General features: G+C 37.5%; 1 protein-coding gene and 1 long non-coding RNA gene across 2 annotated transcripts in view; both read left to right on the plus strand.

The window, feature by feature from the left end:
• SLC17A6 (solute carrier family 17 member 6) overlaps positions 1-15,521 on the plus strand; it is a 28,909-nt gene extending 13,388 nt beyond the window's left edge. The window contains exons 4-12 of the mRNA XM_040067969.2: positions 3,694-3,808; positions 5,809-5,896; positions 5,996-6,082; positions 7,001-7,143; positions 9,222-9,371; positions 10,605-10,737; positions 11,437-11,547; positions 12,927-13,054; positions 13,385-15,521. Coding sequence (XP_039923903.1) covers positions 3,694-3,808; positions 5,809-5,896; positions 5,996-6,082; positions 7,001-7,143; positions 9,222-9,371; positions 10,605-10,737; positions 11,437-11,547; positions 12,927-13,054; positions 13,385-13,717 — 1,288 coding nt within the window. The 3' untranslated portion in view covers positions 13,718-15,521. The remainder of the gene's footprint in view (positions 1-3,693; positions 3,809-5,808; positions 5,897-5,995; positions 6,083-7,000; positions 7,144-9,221; positions 9,372-10,604; positions 10,738-11,436; positions 11,548-12,926; positions 13,055-13,384) is intronic.
• A 1,291-nt stretch (positions 15,522-16,812) lies between these two features.
• LOC120754814 (uncharacterized) lies at positions 16,813-21,111 on the plus strand. Its single transcript, XR_005701577.1, has 4 exons — positions 16,813-16,874; positions 18,218-18,246; positions 19,925-20,081; positions 20,975-21,111. It is a non-coding gene; the product is annotated as an uncharacterized LOC120754814 (long non-coding RNA).
• Positions 21,112-25,284: the final 4,173 nt, after the last annotated feature.

Consider the following 25,284-nt stretch of genomic DNA (forward strand, 5'->3'; position numbering starts at 1 on the left):
GTGAGCTGACGCTGCTGCCAGCAGTGAGGAACAATATCTGTGACACGCTGCAGAGTGCCCCTGTGAGGTGAATTGCCTGACAAAGGCAGACAATAGTGCTGCTGTACAGATGCAGAGATTAGAAGTCCAGAGATGAAAATAAATACATTTCTTTTTCTTTTGTCCGAAAGAGAAAAATGAGCCAATTGACTTGAAACCCAAACAGATTAATTCCCCCTGCAACCTCATTCCATTCTAAGCACTTCTCCCAAGCTGTCGAAGTAGTTCTTTTCTCCCATGTGATGATTCACATTCAAATATGATTTTGCTATTATTACTACTTATATTACAGGAGGATTAAGTCACAGTTCATGACCTTTGAGGCCAATGTCAGCAAAACACTGAAGATCAGTGTTAGATTCTGATTTTAGGGACTGAGTCTACTCAGTCTAGAAATAGATAAGTGAAGCTTTTTTTTTTGTTTTGTTTCAGGACTGTTTCTGGTGACTTATGAGGACCAGAATTTATTGAGGTTTTTCCCCTCTCCTTGACATACTGCTACTGTATTTATTGTCTTCTATGGTTATTTTCTTCCAGATATAGTTGTACAGTGGCTGATTTTGAGTCAAAAAGGATTTTTTTTTTGCAAGGCTTGGGGATACTGAAGGCTCGTCATGACATTTGAATTCTGTCCTAATGCAAGGGCCAGGAATTATGGCAGTGTCATTGCTCTCACCTGCTTTATCTCTATGATATAACACAGTTTTCCCAGAGTTCACCTTCAATCTGCTAAAGCTCTTCATTTGTGCCGTGGCATTAAAACATTTTGTGGGGTTTGGAGTGTGCCCAGAACGAAATGGGTTTTCAAGGATACCTCTGAATGGAAGAGCATCCACATGGATGTCCCAGGCTGAGCTCAGCCCAAGGGACACCCTGCAGCAAGGCTGTGCTTGCTGCAGAGCCCAGCTGTGGACACACAAGTGAAGAAAGGTACAACAGGGCAGAGCAGCTTTAAATCTCTGTGTCCAGTAAGGGCCTCCATTCAATGTGATACCAGAGAATCAAGAAGGGAAACAGATTCTTGTGTAAAAATGTGGAGAGCAGCAAACACTCCCAAACAAGCTGGAAACTGTTTTGCAGGGAGCTGTGTCTGTCTGGGAATGAACATAACCATCAATGCACACGACAGTGGAACTGCACACACATTCAATTTGCGATGAAAACATAAGGAATTGAAGCTTTCTAACCCACTGCTGGAGTTAACGTTGCAGAAAAATTGAGCATGATGCAGACATTAAATGTAAAGGATCATAAATACTGGCTGAATGGACAGAAAGAAATGGAAGCAGAAAAAAACCAGGATTGTGCAATTTGAGGGTTTGATGTGTGAGTCAGCAAAATAGTTTAGAAATGTCCTAGGAACAATCAGAATTGTTCCGCTTCCCAAGTCAATATATACAAATCTGAGCTGCATTCAAATATATTCTGATTGACTGTAGCTCAAAATCATTTTCAGTTGATCTAAATAATAATAAATATTTCTAAGTGAGATATTTAAAGCAATAAGCCAGGAAGTTTTTACAAAAAACCAGTACTGTATCACAATATTTTGTTAGGTAGAATTTAGTATTTATGGAAATAAACATAAGAAGATTAAAGAGCACAAAGGAGAAATACTTACTGTATTCATGATTAAATACTTACTATATTTATGATTGTGCATTGAGAGATGCAAAGCAAACATAGGAAGATTTATTTGCTCTTGATTAAGGGTTATAGATGAAATGGACTCACTAAAATAGCCGTGCATGACATCGCTTTTAATAGGGATTGACAAAAAGAATTTAAAAAGCCATTTCTTGCAAGAATCATTATTTATCTTATTCTACTTTTAAATCCTTAGATTTTTGTGGGGAGAGAGGAAATCGTTCTTATAAAGGATAGTTCAGAGAGAGTTGACTCAAAAGTGACACTGCAGAATTATTTCATCATCTGCACCCTGATATAATAATATTCAGCAGTACTTGTGTGTCTGAATACAGGCAAGATTTTAATCTGGAAGAAGCATGGCTCTGATCATTCCTTCAGTTACATTTTCCTTTGTCTTCTAGAAGGAGCAGACTCAAGGAAACAGCTTCTCTTTAGCAAATGTGGGAGCAGAGGCAACTGGGAAACGCAGCTTTCAGCTGTGTGCAAATAGATGCTGATTTCAGATACAGGATTAAGAAAACTAGAGTAAATTTCCTTGAAGAAACAGTCACCTACTGCAACAGTTTTGTAAATCTCACCCTTAAAAAGAAATGGCATCTATTAATGTTCTACTTCCACGTGGTTTTAACAGGACAATACACCACTGGAGTTTACGTGAACATAAGGAGGTATTAAATTGTAAGGAAATGAAGCACATGTAGTTTTGAAGTAGAAACTTACACATAAAGAAGTCAAAAGTAGAAGAAAATTTAGGTCAAAGTAGTCCTCACAGTGCAACACAATCCCTTGCCTGGTCAGTCCCAGCAAATGCTGACGAGCAAAGCCAGAAATGTGCTCTACAGAGAGCTGAACATGGTATAACTTCAGGTGGAGATCAAAGGGAGCACAAGGAGGAGACAAGAGGAAGAGCTCTTCAGCAGAGCTTCCTTACCACACCCTTTAATATGTGTCAAACAAAAGCGGCATATACTCAGTTTGCTACCCGAAGGTTTGTTTCTGGCTGTGATTCTAAATACAGAATGTGGGATGTTGTGTCTTTGAGGAGAATTTTCACCCTGCTTCTTTAGCCCAAGGTCTGTTTCTCACTGACTTATGGCACTGTACCAGTTTCTGAAGAACATGAGCGAGGGTCAAAGGTTTCTGTCAAATCAGTTCCACATCAGATAACCCGATGTCATGTGTCATCAGATTTATATTTGCATTATAGAGCTTTATACAAAAAAAAGACGCAATCATACTGGAGAAAAGGTTTTCCTCCTACAAGAGATGGATATTAAATGAATCAAATAAAAATTCAGTCAAATTGGTGGGATTAAAAATGGATCACTGCTTCATGCATTTTTTTAGACTTTGTAATGTTCTTTATTTGAAGTTAGGATGCTGTGGAATCAAAATGAGCAGATTTCAGTGAGTAGCCTCTGAAATAAACAGCAGTAAGAATGATCTGTTTTCTACAGATACATGTTTCCAGATTGATTAGCTCTTGTGTCTAAGAGAATCCCAGCTCTAAAATTCTTCCTGATGTTTTGGCCTGTATGAAAGTGGATTATTTTCTGCTTTATAAGGAGTGAATGCATGGTGTCACTTTCTTACAGTTAAAGCACATGGGAAACTTAGTGACCATCTGTTTTAGCAAACCATTTGGAAACAGTTCCTAATTTTGTTTCCACAGGGTAGAGAATTCAATCAGTTTTTGTTGAAATAGGTGTGAAAATTAAAGTGGGTGTTTACAGGGAAAGCAATATCTCTACCTGTGATTGCATAAGACATACTTCCTTAGGAAGTTATGCTAAATAGATAAATACATCCATGTTTGGTCTGGGTCTTACCAGACAGATTATTACACTAGATGGAAGTGGACACTTGTCCAGTCCAGTCAGTATATTCCCCATATAAATCACACGCGTAAGGAGCACATATGTTGATATACATGAGTATATGTAGAACAAGTCAGTTGGAACAATGCTGGAGTGGCTTACTTTCCCTTTTTCCTCCCCTTTGCAGAGTGTTTGGTGCTGCCATACTGCTGACATCTTCCCTCAACATGCTAATCCCATCTGCAGCCAGGGTGCACTACGGATGTGTCATCTTCGTTAGGATCTTGCAGGGCCTTGTAGAGGTATGGAAAAATTATTACATAACCAGTAAATGTCACAGATGTTTGTTAGCCTTTAACTAGCAATTGCAGCTTTGGAAGGAAGATGGAAATGGCTTTGAATTTGTCAATGCTTTTGAGTATAAAGGATTTCAACGTATGGATTATAGCTATTTGATTTTCCTTCAGCTATAAAATTTCATGGCAAAGTATTCTCTGGCTGAGAAGCCAGTGAGATATGCATTCAGCACTGACATTTCACTGAACTCCTACACTGCATAAGGCTTACGCTGGTGTAATTCTCAACAGTTACTGGTGGTCAGTAGCACAGAATAAATATATGATTAAATAAGGTTATATCTTAAGTCCTGACCATGCCATGTTTTTGTTGGAATGAATAAGAGATTCACCATAATTTAAGAGAGGAAAAAATAATTGAGCCTTTCCTTTCCTTTCCTTTCCTTTCCTTTCCTTTCCTTTCCTTTCCTTTCCTTTCCTTTCCTTTCCTTTCCTTTCCTTTCCTTTCCTTTCCTTTCCTTTCCTTTCCTTTCCTTTCCTTTCCTTTCCTTTCCTTTCCTTTCCTTTCCTTTCCTTTCCTTTCCTTTCCTTTCCTTTTCCTTTCCTTCCTTTCCTTTCCTTTCCTTTCCTTTCCTTTCCTTTCCTTTCCTTTCCTTTCCTTTCCTTTCCTTTCCTTTCCTTTCCTTTCCTTTCCTTTCCTTTCCTTTCCTTTCCTTTCCTTTCCTTTCCTTTCCTTTCCTTTCCTTTCCTTTCCTTTCCTTTCTTAAAAGATTCCCAGAAAAGGGTGCAGAAAGTGCCTGAACTTCAGGTGACTGTCAGCCAATTTCTTAGTGTATGTGTATAAATGCACCGAGGTGTGTTTCACCGCCAAAATGAGAGGAAGAGAAGCAAGTGGGTAATTAATTACACACTAAAATATAGCTATTGTAGACTCACGCATTTCTGCAATGCCATTCAAAGGAATTATGAATGTAAAAAATGCCAAACAAGATGTTTGAAGAAGGTTTATGGTAAATAATGACAATCTTATGGTTATATCTTTATATAATTTTTAAAAATTTGCAAAATACTGAAATGAGCAGGAAACTGGTTACAGGATCTTCTTTCAAAATGGAAGAAAAGATTTTACAATTTTCTGCATTTTGAGGCTCATCCTCTCAATATTTGTGAAACACCCAGTAATTGCAAAAAGTTATTAATTTTTCTACTTTTTGCAGAGGAAACACAATATCAGATTAGGAGAAAAGTGAATCTGTATGACCTATATAATTCATATATATAGTGTACATGCATATACCATAATTCTTAATCAGGAATTTATGTACAATTACTGTACATTTCATACAACATCTTTTAACATTTCAACACTGCCGGTTTAGTTTTTCTGTTGCTATGTTAAAGGCTGGGTTTGAAGAGAGACCTGAAAGATAATTGGTTTAAAATCAAGTCAAATATTATCATTCAACTTCTTGTTTTACATGCTCAAGAAGGTTCATGAAAGAGTGAAAAACTTCTCTTAAAAGTGTATTTCTAAACAGTTATAGATCTTACCTTCTAGTTTTACATCAGTAGCACTTTAATCTGTATTTCCTAAGTTGTACTTTAAATGTTAGGTTAAAAAAAAGGGTTGGATAAATCTGTCCTGCATTAGGAAGACTTCGGAGGGTCTGTGTTGTCATCCTTCCTTTGACTCTGGTTCTTGCGCACTAATGCTCTTACTCTTTAATTATCTGCAGTTCTTTCCTGGAAGGGGGTGGGGGAGCAAAAGGAAACATGTTTTATATTTGTTTCATACGGTCTCTTTAATGATCTGGAGCATTGTATAAAACCCATTTCAACTTGAATAGATACTGACATTTTTCTGTGGCTGTGCTCAGATCTTGCTATAAAAGCGCAAAGCATTCTCAACCTCTTGTTTATGGCATTTAAAAATAAAAACCAATGCAAAGACAATTAACTGAGTGACTGACCAGCATTAGCTAACTTGTGGCACACCCATTCCCCAGGGGGTCACCTACCCTGCCTGCCACGGCATTTGGAGCAAGTGGGCCCCCCCATTAGAAAGAAGTAGGTTAGCAACCACTTCCTTTTGTGGTAAGTAACTTTGTATTTTTGTCTTCCTTCCATTTGCAATGTACAAGTGTTTGGAAACTGATCTTTTCTCCCTTTTCATCCACGTGTCTTGTTTTGTAGGTTCCTATGCAGGAGCTGTCATTGCAATGCCTTTAGCTGGGATTCTAGTGCAATATACTGGGTGGTCTTCTGTGTTCTATGTGTATGGTACGCATTTCTGCTCGTTTCACTCCAGTAGTGCTTGACCTTACTCTGCCCTTTCCAAAAACATAAAAGCTACTGCTGAGAGGACAGAAACCCCAGAGAAGTGGGACTTCTAAGCTAAAAATACAGTCTAGGGGAAACAATGAAAGAACAGAATTTAAAGAGAAGAGTATGTAAGAAAGCAACATGATTAAATAAGAAAAGCTAGCTCGTGTTGAAACCTTCATCACTTTTAGCACAAGCAGCTCAAACTTCTGGGCAGATCTATAGAACCTCTGCTCATATTAACATCTCTCACACTGCTAAAACTGCACGTTTAGAGTACCTGCCCTGAAAAAAGTTGTCCTGATTTTTATCTGAAGACCTACATAACTTTATTCACGCCAGCTGTGTTAACTTACAGGGACAGAAAAGAATGTCCCAAGGGAATGCATTCTGCATTTCTATGAATTAAGTGAAAGCATTATAGAAATTCAATAAACTACTCAGGAAGTACAGTGCTATTTGAAAAAATTGCCGGTCTTCTATTTTGCAGGTAAAAAAATTAGTGCAGTAATCAAACAGCAGCACCTTAAAGCTCAATGGGCCTTCATTTACAGTTTGGTGAAATGAAATGGAAGCTGTTTCACTGCACTGCATTGTACAAGTTGATGTTGAGATCAGTGAATATTCACTTCCAATGAAATCATTCTGTGAAGGAAGCAAAGACTACTTCACTTAGGTCTAGTTCTGCATGTATTTTGCACAAGTGTTGACAGGATCAAACTCTCTGTTGGAGAGTTATCTCTACTGAGGGAACTCAGTAAAGATGCACCAACAGCAATTGCCATTTGAATTTGTTGTAATCATTCACAGATTTTCCTTCCTTGTTTGCTGCTTTACTGTGCATTTCTTTTTAAAGTCTTTCTTTCCATTCCAAAGGGAGCTTTGGTATAGTCTGGTACATGTTTTGGCTTTTGGTTTCATATGAGAGTCCTGCAAAGCATCCTACAATCACAGATGAAGAGAGGAGATACATAGAAGAAAGCATTGGAGAGAGTGCCAACCTCCTAGGTGCAATGGAAGTAAGAATATTACCCACACACTGGTTTCCAATGAGATAGGAAGAAAAACAAACATCCCAGCACCCAAATAAAGACAACAACAAAAAACCAAACACTCTTCTTTAAGATGGAAAAGTGTATTTTGAGCAATTTGAACAAATGTATTCCTGGGGGATGGGAAGATCTTAAATGTACTGGTGGATTTCTGGGTGGACACTGTTTCTGCACTAAGGGAACACAGGTTCCAGTTCTTCTAGCACATGACTCATGGTGTTTATGCCTCTTTTTCTACTCCAAATTGTAAAAAAGAGGTACAGATACATTTGAAGCTGCAACTTTATTGAGACTTTCCCTATATCTTGAGCTGAAAAAGTCCATTTCCTTCCTGTGTAGTAATTTCTGGAAGGTTTTCCTCTTCCTAGAAGCAAACTGCCGGAAAAGCACTGCTCAGTGTCTCTTGAGGTCCCCAGAACATCAGAAAATGCCTATCCTTATTATTTTATGTTTTGTCTGCCAGAAGGACTGTAAGTTGCAATAGAGCATGCTTAGAGATCCATAAGAATATTTCCCATTATAGCAGTAATTTTGCTGGAGGCCTGTTATCAAGCCTCTAGTGATCTTAGTTCTCTACTGATTTAGTTCTCAAAAACTGCTAAAAAACATGTATGAGCTCTGAATTTTCCAGCCACTTAACATTCCAACTGTGCTAACTAATAATCATCATATTTCTGTAACTGCTGAAAAAGCTTTAGAGGAACTATTGCCATGTTTGCTCACTCTGGAAAACAAAAAAAAATTGCTTAAGCCCCACTTCATCTGCATAAATTTTTACACCTTCCATTCCCAGTAGGCCCTCATTATGTTTTCTATTTGGTCAGAACACTGGTTCTTGATTGAACTCAGAAATTAGCAATTTTCGTGTTAGTAAAAACTTTGTTTTGTATTAAATAAGGGACTGAAAATATTACAGTTATTTTTTGATAGCTGACATTTTTAGGTGTTATTGAGGGCCTGTCTCAGTTGACATCCGACAGCATCCAGTAGGGTACATGGTTTTGAAAATCTGATGTGAAATGAGTTACTGTGAAGGATGTCCATGCAATTCTAATTTGGACTGTGCAATTTCTGTCTATTTTTTATTGTGGCCTTTCAATTAAACACTTCTCTTTTTTTTTTTTTTTTTTTCCCCACAGTGATTATCTTGTACCAATAGTTCAGTTGCTTCTAAAATATTTGAGCTAAAATTCTTCCCATACCACCAAGTTAGAATTTCTGGCTGGCTTCTCATTAATTAAGTCAATTAATCCTTATCCCTCACTTAAGTGTAATTTAAGGTACAGAGGGTGTTGCACATATCCATCTATGGGCTGTTTTTCTTTGAAGAAAAGCCAGTATTCAGGTCAATAGTAGGCTGAATTCAGCCCAAATTCTTGCTGAAGTGATTTTCGAGCAACACTTGAAACACTTGAACACTTGTCTGGATCCTGTGTTTGGATCAACACAGATGGGTGGAAGCCTGGGCTTGTGGACAGGTGCTGGGACTCAGCAGGATTGTCCATCTGTCTTTCTTTGTTTCTTTATGCAAGTTATTTTAAAAATACGATAAAACAAGCAAAAAAATATATTGACCAAGCAGTTTCAGCCGAGGCTTGAGGGGAAAAAAAAAAAAAAAAAAAAAAAAAAAAAAAAAAAAAAAAAGTGGAATACTGCAATTAAGATTTAAATGCTCAAAAATATATTTGCAGTAAATCTGAATGAAATCATGTAGTTACAGTGTCAAATCCGACTGTTACCTTGCATGCAGCAACATTGTCTTTTAAAGACATCATTATTTAAAATGTCATTTTAAAGACATTATTATTTTGGTCTTATGTCCATGTATGTTCATGTTTCTATGACTGAGACAGAAGCACTTGCACTTGAGTGTTGTGGCACAGTTAATTATCACTGAGTTTCTCCACTTGTGCATTTTGTAGTAATTTTTACATGCTGTGCATATATGTGCTTGTTGGACCATAGCTAAAGAGAGGGCCAGGAAAGGGAAGATGGATAGTTGATAATGATCAGCGTGGTAACTGGGTCCCCTTTCTGTGTTTCAGAAATACAAAACACCATGGAGAAAATTTTTTACATCTATGCCAGTCTATGCAATAATAGTTGCAAACTTCTGTAGAAGCTGGACTTTTTACTTGCTGCTAATTAGTCAGCCTGCTTACTTTGAGGAAGTGTTTGGATTTGAAATAAGCAAGGTATGTAAAAAGGATGTAAAACTTCTATCTTAACTAAGTAAACATCAGAGCTACATTTGTAGTATTTATGAAGAATAGGAAATAAAAGTGTTATGCCTCTTTATCGTGGATTTACATCTTAAATCTCACTCATCCCAGTTCCTGTTTCCTTGACCAGCGTGAATAAGTGAAGTAACAGCTTTGACAAAGGGTGGGGTAGGGAAAGGTGGAGGCAGGATGAGCTCTAATGATGATCTCCTTGGGGCTGCATTGCAAGTGAAGTGCTCAAACCCAGATCTGATGGGTATTAGAAAGGTGTTAGCAGCCCCATTACACTCTGTCCCTGATGCCCCAGGGGCTGCAGAATGCCACCCAAGCTGTACAGAAAGCATTGACAAATGGATTTCTCTAGGTGCCTTTTAAAAAGCAGGGCCATCTTGTTCCAGGAAGGATAATATAATTTGTCACCCCTTTAACGTGGTGAGAACTGATCTCCCTTTCTCATTTAGAATGGAGAAAAGGTGGTGGCAAAATGTGAGATATAGGGGTGATCTAAGGTTCCGTGTGATCCATGTGAAGTTGGGATCAGACCTGTAAGGTAAATAGGAACACACACGTGTAATCCATTGGAGCAGTCATCACAAAAGCACTCTGCCTTATTTTGCTATTTATGTGTAGCACTTTGAATATCACCAATGGATATTTAGTGTTTTTCTTTCGCTACATACAAAGTTTTTCAGACGTATCTTTTGCCCGCATGCACTTTGCAGCTTGGTCAGAAATCAGAGACAAATGGCCATTGTGCACGTGGTGATGATCCACAGGGAATCTGTCTAGGCACGTGAGGCTTACTGCAAAGCTGCACTGAGCACCAAGGAAAGGTAGTAATTCAGTTTTACACGTTTGATCATGAATTTTCTGAAAGTTCTGACAGGGGTGAAGTGAGGGGGAAAAGCTTTAGCTTAGATATAAATTACGAAAACAATCTATAAGCAAAAAGTATTATGACATGAGAGGTTCTTAGAAGTTCTCACTATACTTCCTAAAATAAAATAAAATAAAATAAAATCTTCATGTCACCAGTTCTGTTCATTTCATAACCCCAGACTTTTAGTTTTAACACAGTATGACATTTTCAATGTCAAGAAATCAAGAAAATCAAGACATAATTAATTAGCTGCTGAATGCTTCAGAAAATGAAGAATCAAGGTTTTCTTACGGTTTCTACTTTGCTAATTCTAATTTTAATTTTAGGTGGGTATCTTATCTGCTGTGCCGCATTTAGTGATGACAATTATTGTCCCTATTGGGGGACAAATTGCTGACTTTTTAAGAAGCAGGCAGATTGTTTCAACGACTAATGTGAGAAAGATAATGAACTGTGGAGGTAAGTTTTGTATTTTATTTAAAAGTTTCTTGGAGGGATTTGATGTTCATATTGTGTTCTGTCTAGAATGAGGAAACAAACGGCATAGTTGTGAGTTCTTAGGAGGCAATACTTTCTGCATTTTTTATGTAATGCAGATGTTGTTACTAAATAAAGGAAAACACAGGTGCTCTCCTTCGCCATTTCCATGCAGTTATTTGGTATTTGGAAAACCATTTAGACTGTTAAAGAAACAGATGAGCTTTTGGAGGGTAATTTGCCTACTTAGTCTCAGCTCCTCATCGAAACACCCTCTGCACTAAGAGAGCCCAGACAGCTGCCTTGACTTTTCACATTATTACATCCTTGACTTCTGAGATGTTAAAGGCACATTAGCTGTGGTAAGGGCTGGAAAACTCACAGGTAGGTTAGATGTATGTTCCCACGAGAATTGGCTGGAATGACCTAACCACACCACAAGTATTTATTTTCATCTTAGAACTGACAGAAAGTAGCAATAAATTAGCATGCAGAGAGTAAAATAAGTATTTTTTGAGAGAGGAAGAACACTTTCTTTAGAGATGAAAAAAATACCTGATTATATCCCACTCTGAGGTAATGTTTTATTTGTGTTCCTATGAAATATCATGGCATCCTAAGGCCTGCAGTGTTTGAGAGGGAATTAAATTCAGTGCCTGGTTTTGTTTATTATTTCACCAGGTTTTGGGATGGAAGCAACTCTTCTTCTCGTGGTGGGATATTCACACAGCAAAGGAGTGGCTATTTCATTCTTAGTGCTTGCTGTAGGCTTTAGTGGATTTGCCATATCTGGTAAGATTATATTACTGTTAATACTAAACTATTTTATCTTAAGAGACAGAACATCTATCTTTGCTTTTGTTCGTGGATAGTAGTTAAAAACCCCACTCACTCTGGAATTCCCAAGGGACATTATTTATGATCATTACAAAGGAATGTACTTTTGGTATTGCAGCTTTTATATTAGATTATTTCTGTGCAAATAATTCAATCTTTTCCATATTCATTGCAACAAATTAGACTCTCATTAAGATGCTAATGTACACTACAGATTTTTCTTGAAATCAAACACAGAAGACAAATGGATCGGTATTACACAATGATACCTAAAATTCCATATCTTTTTTTTTCCCCACTATGTATTGGTTATTGATTTGTTAATATTGTATTATTTTATTGATCTGGGGCCTGTTAGTATTATATTATTTTATGTGGAATTTATTTTCTGAATTAAAGTTCAGCTATTCCCCTCTCCTGCTGATTCATCAACCTTTGCCTTCTCCCTTCCCAAACAGAAGTCACCTGGCCTCCCCTTGTTTCCCCACTGTGATTTTAGTATCCTCTCCCATGCTGGTTCCTTATGTCCCATTTTCATTTTGTGCCAAACATCTAAAATCTCCTCTAATCAAATGTGTCCTTCTGCAAGGTATCATTCTTGTTTTGTACGATTTGGGAAGCGTACTGCTTTCCCCAAGTTGACATATCATACTGCCTGCCTTTTCCTTTTTACTATCTGTATCCAAGGGTTTGGTTTCTGTTTTCACTTAAGTACTTATTTTGGGAACGATTCATTCTGTCTCTTTAGATTACTTAAATAGCTACTTGCATACATTTCCACAGGACTGTGCTGCTGAAAATCTAAGAGAACAAGTAAATATCTTTCAAAATTAATTAGCAATTCAGTTATAGATACTGTCTTTTTTCTTCAATTTACCACTGAAGAATAGAAAATAACTCCCTTCTGCTGGTCTTTGTGACAAAAAGAAAAATGTGGGCAATAGGAAAGGAACATGTTACAAACTGGAAGAAGAAAAGACATGTTATTTACAGCATGAAATAGTCACATGAGGGACTATGAAATACAAATTTTCTCCCTGCCTGAAAATCTTCTGGGTTCTCTACTCCACACAGACACTACTGGGAGGTTTTGGGGTTTTCTCAAACTGCAGTTTTGGGAGAAAATCAACCTGGTATTCCTTTAAAGTATTATCTTCGAAGAAAATGAAAACCCAGCGTCTCTCTAGGAATGTTTAAGCATTATAAGTCTTATAGGGATAAAGAAATGCACTCAAGCAACCCAAATTTGTTATGGTAAAAATGTCATGTCTCTCTTCTCAACCAAAGCACTGCTCTGCTCTTGGTGTGAATACTCACTGACCTTTCTATTGCAGGATTCAATGTCAACCATTTAGACATTGCCCCAAGGTATGCTAGCATTTTAATGGGGATTTCTAATGGAGTCGGGACCTTGTCTGGAATGGTTTGCCCTATAATTGTTGGAGCAATGACAAAGAACAAGGTAGGTGGAAATACAGTTTTCACATCTTCCAGTTTGATACATTTCAATAGAAAGACCTTTCTATAATACAGCTTGCCAGGATATCCATATGGGAGTCTGGGACTTGCATCCAGGAATGCTGATTTGAGGCATACCTCACTATATGCCCACTAGATTGATGCTTTTGTAAATTTTTCAAAGAAAGGTGGGCATAAATACTTCTAAAATGGACACTCAAATGTTTTCGCTGTGCTGATTGTCGCAACCTCAATTCCTAATTTAAATCTTCCAGTTCAGAAGAGTCAGGTAAATCTTTGTGCTACTCTGATTTAGCAAATTTCTCCTCTACAGACACGTGAAGAATGGCAGTATGTCTTCCTCATTGCTGCTTTAGTTCACTACGGAGGTGTGATCTTCTATGGCATATTTGCTTCAGGAGAGAAACAGCCCTGGGCAGACCCTGAACAGACAAGTGAAGAGAAATGTGGCTTTATTCATGAGGATGAACTTGCTGAAGAGACAGGGGACATTACTCAGAATTATGTAAATTATGGTACCACCAAGTCTTACGGTGCTACAACCCAGGTCAATGGTGGCTGGCCTAATGGCTGGGAGAAAAAAGAGGAATTTGTACAAGAGGAAGTACAAGACTCATACAACTACAAGGAAAGAGATTATTCATAACAAACCTAAATATTTGGTATATTTTGTAGTGTTTGTGATTAAATTCATTGTGATTGTTTGCACACAGAAATAAAATGTGGTATGAACATGTAAACACATATCAAACAGGAAGGTCTTACTGTAAAAAAAAAATACATCAAAGTGCAATCTGTATGAGTTGTGATGTTATCACTTTCATTAGGTTATATTTGTTCTATAAACATTAGAGTTTTAAGGGTTTACTGGTCAAAACTATAGAGGCAAGTAGATACTTTACAGTATACAAGAGCTAAAACTCATAATTAAAGATTAAAGCACAACTAAGCAACCAAGTTGGCACATCTAATGCTCTTTTTAGAAAGCCAAAACTACTTGATCATTAAAAATGCACTTATATATTTGTTACACTGTATTGAAAGAGATTGTGTTAAAGACACACATTTACTCAGTGCAATGTAGGAGTTGTGTGTTTAGTCTAGGACAAGAACTTTCTTAAAGGAGAAAGGTTGAGTCCTAGGCCTTTACGAGGATTGATCCAGTTCCCCGAGCGGTAATTGCATCAAGCCTAAAGAACAAATAGGGCATATTGTATGTTTATCGTGACTACATGCTGCAGGCTACTCTGTGATAAATAAAGGAATTATTTAGGAGTTTTATACTGAATGTTTGGGCACAAGTTCTTATTTCTATTCTTTACAGAATCTCATGAGATTATAGACATTGTCATGTTCTTCCCTGCATTTATCAACTAATGCAAAAACAATATAATATTAAGTCTGAGTTCTCAGGCAGCCTGGCAAATCCCTTTATCGAAAAACAAGCTTTATTATCCTATTCTTTGCTGTTTATTCTGGATTTGTACCAGTGTCTTTAGAAAGAGAAAATAAACCCCAATATAACTTAGAAAAAGATATAGTCTTTTACAAAATTCCAAAGAGAAGTTTATTATGAGCGAGTAGCCCTATGAAAGAGGTTGCATTTGTTTTGCAGAATATTTTGAAACCAATAGAAGAAACAGAGAATAATTTAACCCTTATTCTTCCCTTAATAGCTTTCATATTTTTACACATTGTGCCACAGTTGTATACATAGATATGTTTATTGAAGATACTGTAATTATAGAAAATGTCGTTATTTTAGAAATCCCTGAAATAAAAGATGTATTTGTCTTTTGATCAAACCTAATAATAATGGACACTGAATATGAGTAACATAAAAACTCACAATAAACCAAAGTGGTAAATAACTAGTGTTGGGTTGAAAGAAGCCAGCAAGCATCACGCTTGTCTTTTTAGCATAACTCAACAGTGACTGCAACATTAGTGTACCAAGCAATAAGTGCAATGCATTATGAAGTGCATAATCTTCTAGATGATGTATTAACCTTCATTTAGCTTGTTGTATATACTTGGGGTTGTTGGGATTGAGCCAAACTGAACCAACTGATGTTAGCAACACCAGACCACTTCTTAATACTCTAAAATGACAACAATGATCCATTTCTTAATTCAATCAAATGATTATTATTGTATGTAATAATCCATTCTGGATTCTTGGTCTGTTCATTGTATTGTGCTAGTGATTGGAAACCCTGCTACCGCAATATACAACTTGAGGATTGTTTTTTCTCCCTTTTTTTTTTTTTTTTTTTAAATGCAAATCATACCTTGACCTTAAGAAAAGAAATATTTTGCTTTGTGCCTCAAAGTGATGTAAAATGTGACCATAGCTTTTGCTGTGTTTAATGAAAAAGATGTGGACTGTGTCACTTTTGTTGCTGCAAAAAGTGTTAATAAAATGCTCTATTTATCCTTTTATATAAAAAGGACCACTATAGTTTCTTGTAATTTTTAGATGTGTTTTGATACAGATGATGAAGATTATGGTCACTGCAGAACAGGTTCTGCTATGGACAGGGAGAGTCTCACAGCTGGGAGCTCTGCTCCATACCCAACTTTTTCCATTGTCTGCTCTCGCCTCCAACCATGTGCACACCTGTGGTGGGAGAGGCACCTGGCTCAAGTCTGTTTGTCCTCTCGTAAGGATGGCTGGCACAGCTGTGGAAAGGAGCTGAGGATCGCTGGGACAGATGCAGCAGACCTGGGAAAAGCAGACTGATCTGTGTTAGCAAAAAAGCTGGCATAGCTCAGCATTCTCTAAAGGAAATGAAAAGCTGCATGATGCTGTTTGTGGAATTTCTCCTTTTCTTGGTTATGCAGCAAGGCTCCTTAACTGAAATATATTACTTTCCGTCCATTTTTTAGATGAACCCCACCGCAATCAGTAAGTTTAAGAAACCCTATATTAAAAATAAGTATTTTTCTATTCAAATTTTTACTTTTCAATAATTTTCTTTCAGCAGGTAGAATAATGCAGAAACATCAAGCTGAACAAAAAGCTTCAGAACACTAACCAGAGCAGTAACAGGCCCAGTGATTTTGTCGATAGGCTGGTTGTCTTGAGATGCTGAGTCAGTTAACAGACAAAGTTAATGCTAACTCTTTTGATGGACTGGGGTGATGCTGCCGTAGAAACTTCCTGAAGGATTCAAAGTAGGATAAGTAGGGGCTTCAAAGTTACTGTTGTATTTATTGTAAGTGGACAGCTCAGAAAATACGAATTAAATAAAAATCAGTTCCTTTTTTCAGGGTAATCTTACAGGTTCTCTGTCTTGGAGTTATTTCAATAATTTCCTTTCTTTAAATGTAGGTAAGGTGTTTTTTTATTATTACCTTGAGACCTTTGAATTATGTAGGATGAAGGGGAGACTTTAATCCAGGCATTAGACACTGCACTGTCCAATCCAGCTACATCTCAGCAAGGACCTAACAATTGCCTGTGAATGCTACACCACTCAAGGAACCTCCACTTTCTTTTTTTAGCTCTCTGCTTCTGCTTTGACTCCTTCACTTCCTCTTTCAATGGCAGAGCAGGAGAATCCATTCTTCTGGGAAGGCGAAGGAGCATGATAGGTCTTAAGGTTTTTACTTCTTCACAGACTCCTATTCATGTGAAAATACAGGAAGCAATTATCAGGAACATGACAGAGAAGGAAGAAGGGGAAAACAGAGAAAATAATTGGGTTCTTCAAAGGCAAGCAGCAACAGCTGTGTCTGCTTTAGGAAAAAGGAGAGTTGAGGGGACATGACCCTTCACCTAAACTCCTGTATTTCTTCCAGTAAGTAGGTTTATGTTCTTCTCTTGCTACTTCATTTTTATAAAATAGCATTGCTAAAATACACTTCAGCTTTTTTCTGAACTGTGCCCTTTCTGCTCAGAGGTTTCTCTTCTGCACAGGGTCAAAGACTTGCTCTGCAAGCCTGTTGCACGTGTATGGGGTAGTGCTCCATTTTTGGAAATCTCAGAAGCTTGAATCATCTCTGTTTGTCCATCAGACCCTGTTCACAGTCACTTGATGGTTTTGTCTTGCCACCAGTTTCTGTTCTGTTCCCCATCTGGTACTCCCTGCTCACTCATTATGTAGAAAAAAAGAGAAAGGAATTGTTACTCCTATTTTTATTTATTGCTTGGTTATCTTTTCAGTGAGGTAAGTAAAAGGAAGAAGCAGAATCCAGGCTCCATGAAAACTGTTAGAAGAGCTTTGCATTTAGGTGGGTTAGAATAACACCTCAGATGTTCCCCTTCATGTCCTCAAATGATTCCATGTAGATAGTAGCAGTCAAATTGACAATTCTTAAAATATTTGAATCTTCCTCAGTGGGATCTCTTCTGTTAGCACATACTCTTTGTTGCAGAGATAAAGCTATCATAAAGTGTTCTTTGCTTTCAAAAGTGATGATGAAATTCAATTGATCAAATTTAAAAAAAAAAACAAAACAAAAACCACTTTCCTAAGGGGAAAAAGAAAGCCTCAAGGTAAAGGTTGAATAAAAGTTACAAAAGAATATCTGCAAATACGAATGAAATTCTCTTTCAGCATGAAGCTAGGAATAGGAATGAGGGTGGAAGTCAGAATAAATGTCACAGTTCAAAGCCGTACCATAAGAAAGATAACATCACAGTCTCAGTTGCTGCCTCTGGAAGATGAAATGTTTTGTTCCTTTCATGATAAGCTGTGAAAGAGTTTAAAAGCTAATATAAGTCTAGATTAACTACTTAACAGCAGCTGCTTTTGTACTTATTTGGAATTTGTCTGTGTCTTTTGCATGAATAATTTTCATTGCACTGGGAGATTTGAGAGTAAATAATCAAAGGACCTAGAACTACAGTCTGATATTTTAATTAGATATCTATCTATAACCTCTCTATCCAGCTAGTGTGTCTCATGTTGCTATTCGAGCTTTGCTTAATGTCTCTTCACTCAGCTGAAAGCCCAAGTGCAGCAAAGAATTAAATGTATTTTCTGTTTACTTATGAGCAACTACAGAACCCTGTGTACTTAGTTATACTGAGGGCAAGTTCTGTGTTTGGGAATTAATGTCACAAAATGATTGTTGGCAAATGTCTCCTTGGTAAAATTTTAACTTTAGAAACATATAATCCTTGCAATTTTTATTTCAGGTGGAGATATATTCTCTCAAACACCACAGGTGAGGCATTAGAAAACAGTATGAAATCACATTTTGAGAAACGGGCTTACTTGTGACAGGCTCTTATCTATAAGTAGGTAGAGAATAAGTATGAAACAGATAAAATGTCAGACATAAAATATATGGGTAATTTAGAAATTACAGGAAATCAAGCATTGTAGGAAATTTGAGGAGAAGCTTCCAGAAGGGCTGACAAAATTCTTCCCTTTTTCAGAGAGAATCATAGAATGGTTTGGAACGGAGGGTAATGCCTTGGGAGGGCTGACCTGAAATAGAGACTGGACAAATAGAGAGAGAGAATAAAATAGGTTATTTATTGAAAGGCCTTTAGGACACAACTGGGGCAGGACAAGAGCCTGGCCAGGGCTACACCCAGGGTGGACTAAGAAAGGTCACAAAATGCTTGACCGTCATGAGGTCTCACACTTTTATAAGTTTTGGTCCATTTGCATATTGGGGTTTAATTGTCCAGTTACAGCTCTAGGTTGTGAGGTCCCATCCTTCTTGTTCCTCCCCTCTGCCACCACTGTTTGTGCTTTTGGGGCTGGAAGTTGTCCTTGGTGTGCAGCAGGAAAAGGATTTGTTTTGTGTCCCTGCTGTGTGCAGAGAGCTGAGTGACCCTGGATGTGAGCTCAGAGCTGCACCCTGGGCAGCGCAGAACCTGAAATACAGCAAAGCTCAAACTTCAGGCATCAAAGGGACAGAGAGGAAAAAAAACCCCAAAACCCTGAGTACAAGGTCCCCAGTACCTGGTGACCCCGTTGTGAGGCTCAGGCGGGTCTGAGGCTGACGGCGCGTTCTGTGGCGCCCGGCCTGCGGCTGACGCGGTTACTGCCGGGCCCACGGGGCCGGACAGGCCTCAACTGCCCTCAGCGCTCCGCACTTGCACCCCCAACAAAAATGGGGCTTGGAAGCTGAAAATGAATCACAAGAAAGCATGTAAAAGAGAGTGTTGCATTGTTAATATTGGAAGATCACCATTTAATTAGAGTTTGTGTTGTATAATCAATTGAATGTGCAAATACTGTCTAGATGCCACCCATGGCCCTGCACTAAAAGAGTTTGTGAGGGGAACATGATAATTTTCTTCAAGGTAAGCATCAGAACAATCAACAGAACCGTTTTCCGTTTTAATCTAGAAAGTGTCAAGGTTGTGGTTTTTTTTTTTTTTTTTTTTTTTTTTTGGTAAATGTTGCTTTGTGGAATTAAAATGGAATCAAATAAAGGTAAGGTCAGCTTTCTTCTCAGTTGTGTTTTTCTGTGGAATTACGTCTGGTCATAGAGTCAGTAAAGCACAAACAGTTTACCCTGCATAGATGAAAAACCAAACTAAATGTAATGTATGTGATGTATCAGTTGGGTAATACCCCTTAATGCTCACCTAAATTTCTGTCAGTAGTGAAAAAGGAAACTCCCACAAGAAAGACAAGCCCGTGAACAATTAAACAGCTTAGAGAAACAGCAGAAAAAAGAGCCTGGTTTCACTAACAAGTGAATCTGGAGGCACTGCTTGGAAATGCTTGCTTTATTTTTATGTTATTGATTAATTTAATCTTGTAAATATATTAATTATGTTATAAAAATAAGACAGTGAATCATATACAAGTTTTTAAACAGCAGAATGTTAGTAGCATGGCTTAACCATTCCCTGTGGAACTGTTTCTTTCTTTTCAAGCAGCTTTGGCTTTCTTTCCTCTACAATGAAATCACATACCGTGTGATTCTTCCTGGAATAATCTCGCAAAAATCTCACAAGGAAATGCAGAAAAAGGAAGGTGTGAGAAAAAATGAGACAGAAAAGAATACTCCAGCTGACTAAGGGGAGAGATTTAAAGGTCAGTATCAAAATAGGCTGCAAAACCAAACATCAGAGATGACAACAAAATCAATTAGCAAAATTGTATTGCTGGTGTTTAACTATCTTAATAACAGGGTACAAACCTGTCACATATTCAAAGACTTCTGGGCAACTTAATTCACTTCCAAAGTAAAAGGTCCATGTAGTTTTTATTAGGAATTGAAATTTCTTTAAAACCCTTTTTTGATGAGCATACATTATAGTTTGTATGGACAATAAGTGTTTACAGAGTAGCTTGAAGCCTGATGTCACATTGTGTGGCTCTGCTTCTGTTGCCTGAATAGACAGGAGCCACCCTGAGACATCTCAAATGAAAGGATGTGGATCTCCTGGGGAAAGGTACTGGAGTCCACCCCTTCATTTGGTGTGTGTGGCCATTAATTTGTGATTAATAACAAACTACAGGAAGAAGTAGAGATGAACTATTGATCTGTTTTTGGACACTAATAAGAACAAGTTTACAGCTAATCTCTAAAGCACTTTTTTATCTTGTTGCAATAAGAAGAACTGTTTTTCTTGTGATTAATAGAATGTGTGACAAAAAATCAGCATCATATTCTTAAGAATCTGTTTATGAATGAACACTTTGGTTTGCAGACGTCATTCTCCTCAGTCTGTATTTGTAGAAAGGACAGAGGTTGTCAGGAACTTTGACAGTCAACAGGGTTTGGGGTAAATTTTGCAATATGCCAATATTATATTTGCAGTAGATAAAATGTTTTACTAAGAAAATACGGGCACACTTTACCATTAGGATTTGGTCTCATGTTTTGACTAACCTGTAACAGGCCACATTACCAAGTAAGTAATCCCAGACTTTAAAAGGGGTTACCTTTCAGCAGGTTCCTCTCTTGCTAATCTTACCTTCAGGGTCCCTTGGAAGAGTTGAAGAAAAGACTGGATGTGGCACTTAGTTCCATGGTCTAGTTGACATGGTGGTGTTTGGTAACAGGCTGAACTTGTTGATCTCAGAAGCCTTTTCCTACCTAATTGATTCTAAAAGCAACATATTTTAGGTAATCCTCCACTCTGATACAACACCAAAAAATGTGACATAATCTATATATTAAATGGAAGAAATGAAAATGTCTACATGAAATCGCAGTTCTAATTTCGCTTTTAAAAACTCTATTAATTCTAGGTAAAATCACCTTATGCACTTTGCATTAGCATTCACAATTGCCTCACTACTTAGTGTTGCTGAATTTATTATAACTTAAAGAACAGAAAATCAGAAAATTATCTCTCCTTTTGCCTTTGAGGCTTTAAAAGAAGTTAAAGTCCACAGACAGAAGAATAAACCCACCTTGTAATCTCTCCTGTCTTCTGCTGTCTCCAGACAATGCTCAGACCTCAAACTGAGCATGTGCAACCAAGAGTCACTGGAAATTCTGGTTGCTACTGTGTGTGTTTATATGTGTGTGTGCGAACACTGCAGATTGCAAAGACAAGTGCTAGCAGTCAGGAAACATCAGAATTAAAATTTGCATGTACAGCCTTGATTGGCTTCTATTCCACAAATGTTATGAAGAAATGCACAATGAATTAATGTATTTTTTCATGACATCTCCACGTCACTCAGCACACAAAGTAATAACATAAACTAATGAATATGTTTTCTTCTCCTTGTTCAGTGTCATCGCCCCATTTAAATCCTAATTTGAAGACAGAATAATTATTTTCCTCAATTACAGCTCAGTAGTACGCATCACTACAGCCTCCTGGCGCTTCAGAAAATGATCTCCGTTTCCTCAGCGTCTCTGTACCAGGAGGGCCTTGATTGCATATTTAATAGAAAACCAGATCTAAACACAAGAAAATATCATTAACTTATGGGGCATTAATTTGATAATTTTAATTGTGATTTTTAAGAGCAATTTGTGATGAATAGAGCTACTTAAGTTTATAATATGGCCCCCATATCAGCTGCAGTTACAAATGCATTATTGCCATCAACCAGATGACCATATGACCATAATCAGACTGTGTCTTCTCTATCATCCCAGAAATAAGAAGTACAGTTACTTAATATTCATAAGAAGTTTTGCTTCTGTTTTCTTAATAGCTTGTTAATTTTCAGTCTGGAAATTTTTGAATAAGAACAAAAGGAAATCACTAAATTGGGGTGGCATTTAACCGCCTCAAGGAAAACATCACCCCCTTTTCCTGGTAACTTGCTAACAGTCCTCTGCCTCAGCCGAAACACATCTGTCAATTATTGGAAAAAGTTGCCTTTTTCTCATCTACATAAACTGTTTTCTGTGCAATCAATTAGCCAATGATCTTCAGGAGAACAGCAGTGCCCAGTTCCCAGCTTGTGTTCCTTGACTCACTCCCGACAGTCCAAATCTGAAAAATGCATTTACCAGCCCAGATATGTTATCTCAGCTTCATTTGATTCCTTAATCCAGAGAGCCATTTGGACAGCAAAATTGTTGTCCCTGATCTGTCCCTATGCCAATCCTTCCTGTGGTTGGTAAGAGCAGCCATAATGATCTACATCACCCATGGAATCTTTTCCACGGGGATTCCTCAGGAGCTCAACACTGCACACAGATAAATATTTGTGCCTTTGAGTACAATGGAGTGGAGCATCTTTTTCAAAATTTCAGTACGCATATGTAATGATTACACGTTACTCTGGAGCCCAAATATTTCATTGCATGTTTTCAAAAATTTCAAGGTTTTAAGTATTGCATATTGATTTAACTCATTGGTCTAAATGAGTAATTATCAATTTCTGCAAGGTTTGCTTCTTATTATGCGAAAGAATATTTTCATTTTGTCATGTATGCTGCAGAAACAGGCAAAAAAGAATGGGGATGTATGAATAGAAACAAAGCAGCAGGGTTGCAAAGAGATAGTCCTGCAACTCTGGTAGAGCAGCTCTGTTGTATTCAGGTGATTCAGGCCAGGTCAATAGGTATAAGTGCCCCATACCTCTGTCATTTAAATTTTGGAAGACTTCGTTTATGCACATTAAAAAATGAGTTGACACACAATGAATAAAAAGTCTGGCAAAAAAACAAGTAACAAATCAGTTTGAAAATGCATATCATGAAATTGCTGAACTACTTTGGGCAATTTCCCCAGCTATTTACTTAAGAATCAAAACCTGTATATACATCATAGCAAATGTAGAAGAAAAACCCCTCGAACAAACAGTGAATCATGCAGTTTAGTCTAAAAAAGGCAACTCCACAAGGAGCCACTAGAGTATAAGAAATTTCACTTATTTGTAAATTCATGAGAGATACAGTTAGTCAAATCCAGGCAATGAATTATGAATGGTTCTGAGCAAAGGGGGAAAAGTGTACAGACTGTACAACTGGCAAAGAACAGTTTGACATCCAAATACTGAGAAAATTACTGAATATAAAATAAAGAGTAACTGAGAATATAAAAACATTTTTCTATCTCACAGCTGCCAATCCAGTCATGAAGTACATAGTTTGAAGGTGTTGTCCTTTGTTTAGATAGAGAATGAAATGTTTGCAGGAGGCTTGAATTGTGTCATCCATTTTTCTCTGGTATTTCTGGGTTGCCTGCCCATTTTTTAGTTAATAATATCTCCTTTTTCAAACAGCTGTTTTTAAAGAGAAAACTTGGCTACTAGCTCCGTTTCCTGAGTATACAGAAACTAGCAGTGTGGCTACTGTGTTTGATAACATCAAAGAAGAGCTGGCACCATGATGTGCCAAGCTCTCCAAAGTCTAGTTGTGTACTTCTAGCTACTCATACTGTTGCATGCTTTGTTTGACATGTGTCTCATATACTTTATCTCTGATTCCTGATGGTTGCCAATCTCCCTACTCTGTGTCAAGTTGATGAGATACAGAATCCTGTACACTAGGATTCTGCACCATAACAGGGCAGGTGGAACTGAATGATATTTAAGGATCATTTCAACCCAAGCCATTCTTTGGTTCTATGATGGGAGCCTGACATGACAACTATTAAGATTTTCCTTTCAGGAAGATGAATTACTTTCAGGATTTTTAGATAAACTACACTGATATAAAGAGAAATATTTGCTTGACAGAAGATTTTAAACAGAATTCAACATCAAATATGGCAAATGTGTTGAGTTTCATTTTTATTCTTCCACGAACACCTGTTTCCCCCCGCATCATAAAAACTTATTAAACCAAATCTTTCTCCCTTTTCTCAGTTTCAAAATCTTTCTGTCAGGACTCTGGCATAAAAAGGCATCTCAAACAGATAGCAATCTATTTTTTCATGTTCACCACCAAAGTTAAGCATGCACACATGACTTTCTCTGTCCCCCCCAGTCGTGTGCTCTGTTCATATGACAAATCTGGCATTTGGAGGGGAAAGAATTAGTCACTGGAACAGCAAGGGAGAACTAAGGATTCCTTATGAAAGCTGTGCCATCAAACCATGTGTCTGCTACTCATCCCTTCACATGAGAATTCTAAAATATGTGGCAGCTTTTATGGTAAGTTGCCTTTTAAGAAATAAAATTATAATACGGGGAACTGTGTAACAGCTGCCCCAAGATTTGGAATATGAATACTGGTCCCAGTGGAGGCAGATGAGAGGAAAAAGTACAGATGAAATGGTGAAATGTGAAGGTTTATTAGCTTGAGACATGTATCTCCAAAATGTATCTTGAAGATCTTTACAGCATAGCTGTGCTGTTATCTGTACATGACTGTTTTAGTTTTGGTTGGGTGCTGCTTCCTACAGAGTATATATAAAAACAAGGTTACATATTTATTGTGCAGTTGTTAGACCTGAAATAGCATTTAGCAATCTTTAGAAAAGGTTATGAAACATAATAATAAAGAGAATGTCACTAGTATGTCATATGTCATCACCCTGAGATGAGCATGGTACTAATAACACCAGGGTTCTGAGTTTCATCCCCACAGGAGCCATTCACTTTAAAGTTGGACCTGATAATCCTTGTGTGTCCCTTCCAACCCAAAACACTGTGTTAATATTCTGGGAATATTATGTATTGGGAAGTAGATTAAGTACATAGAGAGGAAAACCTTTGGACCAACTTTATTTCTTTTGTTCATAAATTATTTTTACCCAAAAACTGCACTGTTACAAAATCCTGGGGTTTTTTCCTTGTAATCTTTGCTTTTAAGGAACAAATACTGAAAACTGCAATAATTAGACAACTAGTTCTACTATAGGGACAGTCTGCA

This window comes from Hirundo rustica, chromosome 6, assembly GCF_015227805.2.
Source record: "Hirundo rustica isolate bHirRus1 chromosome 6, bHirRus1.pri.v3, whole genome shotgun sequence".
NCBI classification, from domain to species: Eukaryota; Metazoa; Chordata; class Aves; order Passeriformes; family Hirundinidae; genus Hirundo; species Hirundo rustica.